Source organism: Bolinopsis microptera, chromosome 7, assembly GCF_026151205.1.
Source record: "Bolinopsis microptera isolate Bmic1 chromosome 7, MBARI_Bmic_1.0, whole genome shotgun sequence".
In the NCBI taxonomy this organism is placed as follows: domain Eukaryota; kingdom Metazoa; phylum Ctenophora; class Tentaculata; order Lobata; family Bolinopsidae; genus Bolinopsis; species Bolinopsis microptera.
In genome coordinates this window covers 4669993-4682494 of record NC_087078.1, presented here as the reverse complement: position 1 = coordinate 4682494, position 12502 = coordinate 4669993, and the positions used below count along the sequence as shown (strand labels likewise).

At 37.9% G+C, this 12502-nt stretch overlaps 1 protein-coding gene across 1 annotated transcript; it reads left to right on the top strand.

Annotated features, from left to right (window-relative positions):
- Positions 1 to 11839: 11839 nt before the first annotated feature.
- On the top strand, positions 11840 to 12502 carry LOC134818177 (uncharacterized). The gene has a single exon (XM_063827617.1). The coding sequence runs from the start codon at positions 11840 to 11842 to the stop codon at positions 12500 to 12502; it is 663 nt and encodes a 220-aa protein (XP_063683687.1).

Genomic DNA, 12502 nt, shown 5'->3' with positions numbered 1-12502 from the left:
GAGTTGCGTATTTAGTCACTTTGTAGATATATTATTTTGTCATTCAAAGCACACCTATTTCAGTCGAATAATCTGAGATATATCAGATAAAAACCTCGCCATAAAACTGTTGTGATAAATTCATCTTACTCTCAGACCCTGAGGCAACAGGTATAGGACATGGGACATCATATAAGCGCGGCGGGTGCGGAACCAGACCTTTTTGGTAGTGAGCCTCCTTTACCATTAGTAGCCCATCATACAGGCTATATATTTCACATTAGTAGCCCACCATACAGGCTATATATTTCACATTAGTAGCCCACCATACAGGCTATATATTTCACCTCAGTCTCACCGTACAGGCTATATATTTCACCTCAGTCTCACCATACAGGCTATATATTTCACCTCAGTCTCACCATACAGGCTATATATTTCACCTCATTCTCATCATACAGGCTATACTATATTTTACCTCAGTCTCACCATACAGGCTATATATTTCACCTCAGTCTCACCAAACAGGCTATATATTTCACCTCAGTCTCATCATACAGGCTATACTATATTTTACCTCAGTCTCACCATACAGGCTATATATTTCACCTCAGTCTCACCAAACAGGCTATATACATTTCACCTCAGTCTCACCATACAGGCTATATATTTCACCTCAGTCTCACCATACAGGCTATATATTTCACCTCAGTCTCACCATACAGGCTATATATTTCACCTCAGTCTCACCATACAGGCTATATATTTCACCTCAGTCTCACCAAACAGGCTATATATTTCACCTCAGTCTCATCATACAGGCTATACTATATTTTACCTCAGTCTCACCGTACGGGCTATATATTTCACCTCAGTCTCACCATACAGGCTACATATTTCACCTCAGTCTCACCATACGGGCTATACTATATTTTACCTCAGTCTCACCATACGGGCTATATATTTTACCTCAGTCTCACCATACATGCTATATATTTCACCTCAGTCTCACCAAACAGGCTATATATTTCACCTCAGTCTCACCAAACAGGCTATATACATTTCACCTCAGTCTCACCATACAGGCTATATATTTCCATCCCCCTTTGTTAATATTTTCAAAAAACTCGTCCATGGTGTTTGTTAAAAGACTGACAAAAGTTCTTTTGCAATACTCGTCGTCTAGTGAGTCGAACTCTACACTAGCCATATGAGAAGGGAGCTGTCTGTACTTCCAGGTGTCAGTCCACCCCCACCAGTGCACCACACAGCCCGGGTGGTAATGTCTGACACTGATCTTGCTGCACGCCGGGTACTTCACTTTCTTGTCCCGAATATATAGGGGCACCCCCTCTCCTGTCTGCTTCAGCTGCAGTTTTACTGCGTGGTTTCTAATGTGGGTGCAGTCAACCATCCCGCACCCTACAATGCACGTGTTATTTATATAAAGTTATTTTCATTATCTTCTTATCTTAAGGGTTTAACGGGAATATCTTAAGTTTAACAAAATCGATTGATTTGAATTACCCTCCCCCCCCCCCCCCCTGTACTTAATATTACCTTGCCCCCCCCCCCTCCCTGTACTTGAAATTACCTTGCCACTCCTGCCACGTCTCCTTTTTGTATTTGAGCTCAGTAGGATTACATGGGAAGGAGTAACTAATAATATGTCTGTTTTTAGAAGCTCTAGCGTGTACATCGTACTTCAGGTGGTCCGTGAGATGGTTCTTCAGATCCCAAATATACCTGCCGTATAAGTACTTTAAAATATGCTTATAATAGACTGTATTCCATATTATTACCTGTCGCAGAGGGCGCTTAAAAGGACTGTATTCCATATTATTACCTGTCACAGAGGGCGCTAAATGGGACTGTATTCCATATTATTACCTGTCGCAGAGGGCGCTAAAAGGGACTGTATTCCATATTATTACCTGTCACAGAGGGCGCTAAATGGGACTGTATTCCATATTATTACCTGTCGCAGAGGGCGCTAAAAGGGACTGTATTCCAAATGATGGCTACACTGGTCTGGTCAGGTCGGTGAAACTCTATCCACGCCACACAGATCTCTGTGTACTCAACTGGAGTTAGGTAGTCTGTGTCGTGCAGGCAAATGATGTTGCTGACGTCTAGGGTTTCCCACACTTTGTTCTGAATCATCACCCCCACATTCAGCCTGAGGAATAAAGCAATATAAGCTGGACAAACTACATATGTGCATCAAATGGGAATAGAAGATATCGGTCAATGAGGACCATGGCCTTATTTTAAGATACTAATTTTAATATATTATTATTAGTATTTAAGTAACCTTAATTGCAGCAAGTAATTGGTATTTAAGTAACCTTAATTGCAGCTGAACCTACTTGCTAGAAGGCTCGTTGGGGATGATAAGACATATCTCGTCAGTACTGCAGGCATCAGGTCTTGCTGGAGCTGACCTTGTAGACCTTGTGGAGCCAGTCCTACAGGTTCTTTTTGGTAGTTTGCTACGTAAACTCATTCTAGAAATTAATCGCGGTTAGATATATTTAATAGTTAATTGATACGTAAACTAATTTTAGAGATTAACCAATTTTTTTCGGCTAAAATATACGCGGCGAAAATGTTTTTAGCTAAGATTAGTAAGGCCTCACTAATATTACGGGTATTTTCTGCTCGACACGTTAGGAACCCCAGATACAACTCTCTAGGCGTATTTTGACCGTATAATTCATTAAAATGGTCCTGAGATGGTTATACTGAGTTTTCTCGATTTAAATAATTCAAAAAATAGGCCAACGAAACCATTTTTTTAATTTTTTGAGCAAATCAATTTTGTTAGTATGTTGGCAATCAAAAGTTGACTCTAAGTGTGAATAATGCAAATTCACCGTGTAGCACGATAAAGTCGAGCTGTATGTGGGACTGGGCCTCCTATGCATTGCTACATGTAAAATAGGTAATTTCTTGCTTAAAATGCATATAACTCCTTAAATAGCGAATATTTTGAAATAATTTTTACAGGATTGTAATAAGCTTAGTCAGACGCAACTTTTGATACCAAAATTATAATATTTGATGGACCAAATTTTTCAAAAATTTGTTTGAAATTTTACACTTGTGTTCAGGTTTTAAAAATTTGAAAATAATATTAATGTTCCTTTAAATCTTGTGATATCAATACTAAAAGTTTCGTCTCGATGAGCTGATTACGATAACAATTATTTCATAATAACTGAAACTGTGGAATTATTTTATTCACATTTTTAGACAACTTTTGGTACCAAATTTATCGAAATCGGAGGGAAAAATTGTTTGCCAACTCATGGCGCTTATTACATAGACTAAAAGTATTTTGGTGTTTTTACTCAGTGGCGCAACGTTGCATATTTGATATTGTAGGCCACTACCTAATATTGCACAACTCGCACCTTACTTATTTTGAGCTCTGAACAACTTTCTCAGATCCCCGAGGTCATATCGCGCGTATTATATATACTTATATAATAGACACGGGTTACATTAGTATCTATACTAATAATCTCAAAATGTGTGTATGTCTGTCTGTCTGTGCGCGTGTAATGTCCGAGCGGCTTAATCAAGAAAACGGTCAAAGTCAAACTTATGCGGGACTGGTTTTTTCGGTATAGTTTCGACAAAACTCTGTCGAAACCAATAAGCAAATTTTTTTAATCAGCCGGTGGTAAGTGGTTTAATTGATGGTTTTGTACCACAAATTTAACATAAAATGGCTCACTTTTTCCCCTCCTCGCTCTCTCTCCCATTACTGCATATGCAGCGTTGGTACATAAATCATAATTAGATTATTTGGCAGTGTATCAGGGGCAAGATTCACTGTTTTGTAATACTATAGGCTTATAGTTATTAGGGGCCGGGGCAATCATACGACAATGTATGTAATGCGTGTTATCGAATATAATAGGCGGGTTTATACTTTTAAATTTCAATTGCGATAGTGAAGTCCCGACCGTAGGCACGGGATACACTAGTCTATAGGTCTATACTAATAATCTCAAGATGTGTGTTCGTTACTTCGTTCGTTCGCGTGTAATTTCCGAACGGCTTAATCAAGAAAACGGTAAGAGATATCATGGGACTAGTTTTTTCGGTATAGTGCCAACAAAACTCTGACGAAGCCAAATGAATAAGGTTTCTCAAATCGGTCGGTGGTAAATGGTTTAAGTGATCATTTTGTGACCCAAATGTGATACTAAATTGTCTCAGTACTCTCCCTCTCTCGCTCTCTCTCCCCTCATATCAGAAAAGATTTGCTATATAATTAGGTAATTTAGACCTCAAGATTGCCTATCAAGACGTATTAGGCATGGGTTACACTAGTACATATTATATATTATATATTAGTATTAGCAAACAGTACCCTGAGACAGTACTTCTGAGCAGTAATTAGCCCCTGTAAATAATGAAGGACATACTGAAACCGTTCGTGATCGGGGGACACCCTCATGTGGCTGTATGTACAATGATTATAATGATCATATGCCTAGTTATAGAAATAAAAGCTTTTCCACTATATAATGAACACTATGAAAGGTTTTTTTGCTAAAAGAAATTTATTCTTTTTCGTTTACATTCAGCAAAAAATCAAAGTTGTGAAAGAAGTGAATAAAATATTATAAAATGCAAAAAATGCAAGTTGAATATACAATAATTACAAATGGACTCACGATTGATTATTTGTATGAAAAGATTAGCTGCAGATCGAAAGTGATGGAGAAATGTTATGTGTTACCCGCCGAAATTCTAGTTGTACTACTAGTACTATAATACAAAGTAATGACACGGTTGACGCAGACTATCACTATAGATCAAAAGAGAATACACGATTTAACAGCTAATACTGTAGGGGGGTGGGGGTTCCCGTTCAGCAGTGGGGGTGTAGGAATTCTCTAATTCGCGATATTACGTAGGTAAATGACGTCCATGATATGACAGTTCTCCTTTAAATGTCCACGAAGTAAATGTTACAGCTACTTACTGAACATAGAGAGAACTAAATAGCTAGAGGTTACCTTGTGACAGAGCAGTGCTCATAGCCAAAACAGTCAGACTCGCTAAAAGGTTAAAATATGTCGACATGCAGTCCCTATATATAAAATATATATAAAATATATGTCCCTACTCAACTCGTCGGGAGTACTTAATGTTCTAACACGTTCTCTATATTATATAGACTCTATATTATATATAATCTATATTATATAGACTCAATATTATATAGACTCTATATTATATAGACTATTATATAGAAACTATGCTTGGTGTAGCTCGTTGGGATAGTATAGGAATTCTGGTTCCTATAGTTGGGATTTGGGAATGAGGTAGTTGTTTGTTCACAGATCGCCCTCTAAACTTACAAGGAAATATTTCCTGTAGATCCTTGGTATATAAGCAACATTTGACAGAGCATAGTGTGGAGTGAGCTATGTGCCCATCCTTGGATCAGAACCCGGTGGATGTCCTTGCTGTACGGTAGTGTTAAACAAGGAACTGGAACCGAGGGGTTCCGGTCAGGCCCTTCACACTTTGTTTCTGTCTAGTTCTAGTGTACTGTCACAATAGTGACTTTAATATTATATAGACTCTATATTATATAATTCTATATTATATAGATATATACAATAAGCCATGTTAGATTAGTTCATTATTTCCCTGACAATCGACTTCAAAGAAATGCTTGCAACTTGTCAAAATAGTCGGCGTTTCAATTTTATCGTTTCCGAGTACCAACATCCCCCGGTACCACATTATGATTAACCAGAACACTCTGGTGACGTGCGCACGTGGGCACTCAATACCATTTAACAGAACACTGTCTTCAAAACAATACCATCTACTGAACTAGGGGGGTTTTGAAAGTGATCTGACAATGACATAACGAGATTCATTTTACTGACACCACGGCATTAATTTTAACACGACTTCACGAAAACCGTCAAACACATACTATTGAAAATTTTTTGGCTGGGTCGAATACTTTTAATATGGCCTTTTGACCAGTTTGAAGAAATGAAAATTGGCCAAGGAATAAATAATTTAAATACCGAAAACCACAAATGAAAAATATCTTTGTCTCTTGACTTTAGAGTTAGAGGGGTTCCTGTGAGTGTATATAAATAGTTGTAACATTAACACGGTAAAATACGCTCCTGACGCGGTTAAGATAAAGAAGTTCGGAAGCTAAAATTAAGAAGTGTAATATAAAGGGATTAAGAAGTTGTAATATAAGGGATTAAGAAGTGTAATATAAGGGATTAAGAAGTGTAATAAAAGGGATTAAGAAGTGTAATATAAGGGATTAAGAAGTGTAATATAAGGGATTAAGAAGTGTAATATAAGGGATTAAGAAGTGTAATATAAGGGATTAAGAAGTCTAATGTAAAGGGATGGAGTTAAATAGATGGTTAGATAGGCGTGTACGATAACTCCCAAAAAGGTTATATCTTTGTGAAGCGAACAAAATTCTTGATGTCATTATTGGTTGCGCAATATTAGAGGTATGTCGCTATTGTAACTTTATAGGAATTAATCAAATCTTTACAGTTGAAATGACGTGATTTTGTATCCCACTTTCCAAAAATGAAATACTAGAAATATTATAAGAGAAAACGAATACTAAAAGTGCTTAGGTACTAGAAATATTAGAAGAGAAGACGAATACTAAAAGTGCTTACTAGAAATATTAGAAGAGAAAACAAATGCAACTGTAGCAGAAGTATTATAAGAGAAAACGAATGCTACAAGTAACTAACCACTAAACCATCCTGAGCCTAGTTCTTTATTACATTACTATTATACGCCAGACACTAAAAAAGTGTAGGTACGTAGTCCAAAAAGCAGTGAAATAAGATTGCAGACCTAGTGTTACACGCTACAGCTGTAGTGTAGCGTTATTTCTTGATTAGTTCATCATAATCTCACCGTGTCTCTGCATCACCACTCCATGGTAACTATCTGAAATGGTACACGTGTCTCTGCATCACCTCTCCATGGTAACTATTTAAAATGGTACACGTGTCTCTGCATCACCTCTCCATGGTAACTATTTGAAATGGCACACGTGTCTCTGCATCACCTCTCCATGGTAACTATTTGAAATGGCACACGTGTCTCTGCATCACCTCTCCATGGTAACTATTTGAAATGGTACACGTGTCTCTGCATCACCTCTCCATGGTAACTATTTGAAATGGTGCACGTTGTTAATGAAGTTATGACTTCATTTCCTTTTCATCAGCCCCTCTTGACTGATAGATAAATCCCACCACCCCTCCTAACTACCTCAGCAGACATAATTCCGGTGACCGAAATGATGTGGAAACAAAAATATGTAGATTTTATCCAAAAACCGTCCAATTAATTAAATCATGATACTTGGGGATTTTTTCATTTCTTTATTTAACAGAAATTAAACCCAATTTTCGAGAGCACGGCCCATTTTGATTAATTTAGCTAGCTTCGGGATTCTGATGTTTCATTAATAATAATAATATTCATGCTCGAATACTAGTGTTCATTTGTTTGATAGTCATATTTATAACTTAATATATTGATAGTAAATCGAGTCATAATTAAGCAAAACACATGAAAAATAATTTTTGGGGAAATAATGACGGTGACCGGAATTTTGCTAGTCCGAAAATATAGGGTTTTTCTTGAAAAACCACAGAATTTTGTACCATATAGATATTTCTGGTGAGGTAATGATTATCTACACTCTAATCAACTTAATAACAGCAGAATGTGTGTGTGTGTGTGTGTGTGTCTGTGTGTGTGTGTGTGTGTGTGTGTGTGTGTGTGTGTGTGTGTGTGTGTGTGTGTGTGTGTGTGTGTGTGTGTGTGTGTGTGTGTGTGTGTGTGTGTGTGTGTGTGTGTGTGTGTGTGTGTGTGTGTGTGTGTGTGTGTGTGTGTGTGTGTGTGTGTGTGTGTGTGTGTGTGTGTGTGTGTGTGTGTGTGTGTGTGTGTGTGTGTGTGTGTGTGTGTGTGTGTGTGTGTGTGTGTGTGTGTGTGTGTGTGTGTGTGTGTGTGTGTGTGTGTGTGTGTGTGTGTGTGTGTGTGTGTGTGTGTGTGTGTGTGTGTGTGTGTGTGTGTGTGTGTGTGTGTCTGTGTGTGTCTGTGTGTGTGTCTGTCTGTGTGTAATTTCCGAACGGTTATACAAAAAAGAACAGTAAGAGTTACGAGACTGGTTTTTTCGGTATAGTACCGACAAAACTCTGATGAAGCCCATAAGCAAATATTTTTAAATCGGCCGGTGGTAAGTGGTTTAATTGACGGTTTTGTACCACAAATGTTGCATAAAATGGCTTGAGCAGAACGGCAAGAGTTACGGGGCTTACTCTCTATATCTCATTACTGTATAATATGTAGCTGCATTTAAGTAGCGTCATAATTGCGTTAGCCCGGGAAGATTCGCTGTAATGTAAATGTAATACCATAAGCTTATTAGGGGAAGAGGACTGTTAGTGTTTGGGGTCTGTTTGGACTGCAGAGAGAGAGAGAGAGAGTTCATACGACAATGTTATCAGGCTTGTCCGCCGCCGCCGAACGCCGCCGCCGCCGGGTGATTTTGCCACGCCGAACGCCGCCGATACACCCCGGCGTACATCGGCGTACGGCGTGCATTTTCTGACTTCAAAATAATTCTGTCTTCATTTGAAGATATCAGTGTTACTGATAGCGATTAGCGGCTAGGGGCAACACACACATGATACACACCTTTAGCTAACTTAACAATATTGATTATCAGAAGAACTGAGCAGATACCTACCCATAAGTTTGACTGAAGAAGAAATTTTACAATTCGAACTTTTAAGATTTTGGGCCGATAGGCAAAAAACTTTCCCAATACTCTCAAACATAGTAAGAATAGTGCATTGTATACCTGCCAGTAGTGCGGAAATTGAAAGAACCTGGTCGGCTGCAGGTTTAATTCTTTCTAGTCAGCGATCTAGGATGAATGTTAAAAATTTCAAATATGCACTGTTTTGTTCTAAAAACTATGATTTTGTTTCCAACAAAAAAGATTGAGAGATCCATTGATTTCAGCAATAATTTATTGTTTATGTATTTTACCTTAAATAAAATAATTGTATCAATTTGTCTCAACTTTTATTTGATAGCAGATAATACCATAACAATATACCAACATCATTTGTTTAAGTTAAGTCTAAATTACCCAAATTAAGTACATGATCATATTCATATTTCATAGACCTCAATTCAGTTGGCCTTGATTTCACGGCACACGCCGGCGTACGCCGCCGCCGCCGGTGTAATTTTAGTGAAACGCCGCCGCCGATCCATTCAGCCACGGCGGACAAGCCTGAATGTTATGCGTGTTTTCAAATATAATAGGCGGGTGTGGTGCGGAGTTAACAAGGGTTAATTTCTATAACGATTTAAATAAAAATAGAAAGCGGTTCAAGACGGGAGTGATGAGGTGTAATACTCGGTGTTCAGACCTTATGATCATGGAATGTGGTGCCTCGTGGCTAATAATGACTTAATGATCCACAAGAAATAAATGATTATGAGATTATTGTTTAAGAAACTATTGGATCACCTAATGCGGGTTTTGACTCAGCGGGTAAATACTCCTACCCTTTTTAACTGCGGCAGTGAAATCCCGGGTTACACTAGTATCTTAATATAGTGGTTACTGGGTTGATATGGGTTAAACTTTCAGGCACTGCTGGCAGTGATCAGCTCAAACCATGTAACTATATTAATCTGATATAGCTACATCGCTTTATTGCTTTACTGGATCATCAATCCAGAAGGTGTTTGCTAATTATATATTATATCTATAGTCTATACTAATAATCCCAATAAATATGTGGGTTCAATATATATAAATATATATCTATAGTATATACTAATAATCCCAATAAATGTGTGGGTTTGTACGTCTGTGTGTAATTTCCGAACGGCTTCAATATATATCTATTATAGTCTATACTAATAATCCAAATAAATATATGGGTTTGTACGTTTGTGTGTAATTTCCGAACGGCTTAATCAAGAAAACGGTTGGAGTTATGGGACTGGTGTTTTTTGGTATAGTTTCGACAAACCTTTGACGAAGCCAATAAGCAAATTTTTAAAAAATTTGCCGGCGATAAGTGGTCTAATTGATGGTTTTGTACCCCAAATTCGATACTAAAGTGTTTCACTTTTTCTCCCTCTCTCTCACACTCTTTCTCCCATTTATAGCTCCCATAATTACAGCTTTGGTGCATAATTAGGTAATTTGGTAGCGGAGTCTATTAAGTATTACTATTAGATACGTGTTGGGTGTTCAGAATTAAATGTTTTCCAATGCGATCGGTTTCGACTAACCGAGTTCATTGGACTTTGGCAGTATCCAGATAGGTTACCAGATCATATGACTGCATAATAACAGTACACAGACTTGCTTGCGATGATGTGAACCACTTGACAATGAATCAAGCAGGGTTCACGCAGGGTTTTTCTGAAATAGGAAGTCTCGAGCATTCTCTAGGGAGGCCGTGGGTCCATTAATTTCGTCTAGTATACAGAAGAGTAGTCAGGAATAGTTGTTGTTGTTGTTGATGATGGCAACTGATATAAATACTCCACCAAAAACAAACGACGTATATAACACATTTAAATCGTTATCATTTATTTCATTGAGCAATGAATAGTTTGATCCAGCAATTTAATACGCTACAATTATTGGCAAATTATGCTAATCGTAACTAATTGCATCCAAGATACCTTACATACCATTAAATTTCATAACATTTCATGATTGATATGCGGTCATATGATCTGGTAACCAATCAATAGATTGAAGCGGTCATATTGCATATACTCATATAGTGTACAACTGTTCGCGAACGGTTGTTCGCGAACAGGGGTCGGGCTATCTGGATAGTGGATACTGCCTTAACTTTTGCACTGTTTATTTAATACTTTTGCAATTCAACTGCGATAGTGAAGTCCCGGCCGTAGGCACGTGTTATTACACTAATTCTATCATATTTTCAAACTACTATATTAATATAACAAATAACTTAAGGATATCATAATTGTAAAGGTTTTAATGACAGACAATCGAGATCACGTGCGTGTTTTATTAACTTCTATGGCTAACTAATGTATATATATATAAATATGCATCATTTTAATAATAACTCGAGAGCTTGAACAATATTGATCAGTTGCTAGGCTACTGAAAACACGATGGATAACTTGACGCAATCTTATAATCAATTTCTAAGAATAATGAAGATATGATGTAATCCGGATATAAAGAATTGCCAGGCTGTATTGGGGTAACTGAAACACATATGGCTGGATCAGGAACTCAGACTTTGAGCAATGGGGCTGTTTTGGTTTATTCTGGCAGGAGCGATGGAGTACGGAGAGAAGGAGTTGGTGTTGTTCTTTCCAAAAAGATGAAGAATACTCTCATATCATACACCCCTGTATCAGGACGGGTTATAAAGCAATGAAAGGCATTAGTTTGGTCAAATCAAACGGAACATATGCTATCAGACTTTCAACTGACTAAGGCAGGGTTAAGACAATCTCGACGCTTATGACTGCCCGTTTACATAGCAAACACATCAACATTAGTGTTACAGTTGTGTATGCTCCAACTGAGGATGCAGAAATCAGTTTAAAAGACTCATTCTACAAGGAATTGAATGATGTTCAATCGGGACTACCTGCTCATGATATAAAAATAGTTTTAGGAGATTTTAATGCTCGTGTTGGAAGGGATACTGATGCTCACCCTGGTGTTATAGGAAAACACTCATATCACACAGAATCGAATGATAACGGAAAACGGATGCTAGATTTCTATACTATGCACCAGCTGACGATTGGAAGCACACTCTTTGAACACAAGGATATCCACAAGACAACATGGAGATCCCCAAATGGTAACACCGTCACTCAAATTGACCATATGTGTATTTTGACGAGATGGAGCCATTCTTTGCTTGATGTCAGGAGCATGAGAGGAGCAGATATAAATACTACTCACTATCTGGTTAGAGGATATGTATCTATTAAACTTAAGTGTCCTCAGAAAAGAAAGAAGCGTGTAAGACAGCCTGCTTTAGAGCACCTGCGTGATAGATCTAAGAGCCAGGAATATAGTAACAGAATAGCTGAAGAGTACTATAACAACGATCAGGAGCATGGAAACTCTCCTTTAGAAGAACAGTGGCAAAATTTAAGAGATATAATAACTGATGTTTCATTTGAAGTTCTGGGTGAAAGGGGCCGGAAAAAGAGAACAGAACATCTCTCAAGGGATACTAAGAATCTCCTAAAAGAACGAGGGGAGATTAAAAAGAAACCCAGTACTGCTGAGAACCGTGCTAAGTACTCGCGGATTAACGGTCTTGTTAGGCAGAACTGTAAAAGAGATGATAATGCTTGGGCTGTTAGAATAGCTGAGGAATTAGAAGATGCTGCCAAGCAGGGTCAACAAAGAGATGTTTGGCAGAAAATAAATCCCTAA

Excerpts from the sequence above, each read along its gene's own strand:
- LOC134818177 (XM_063827617.1), top strand. The coding sequence starts at position 11,840 with ATGCACCAGCTGACGATTGGAAGCACACTCTTTGAACACAAGGATATC.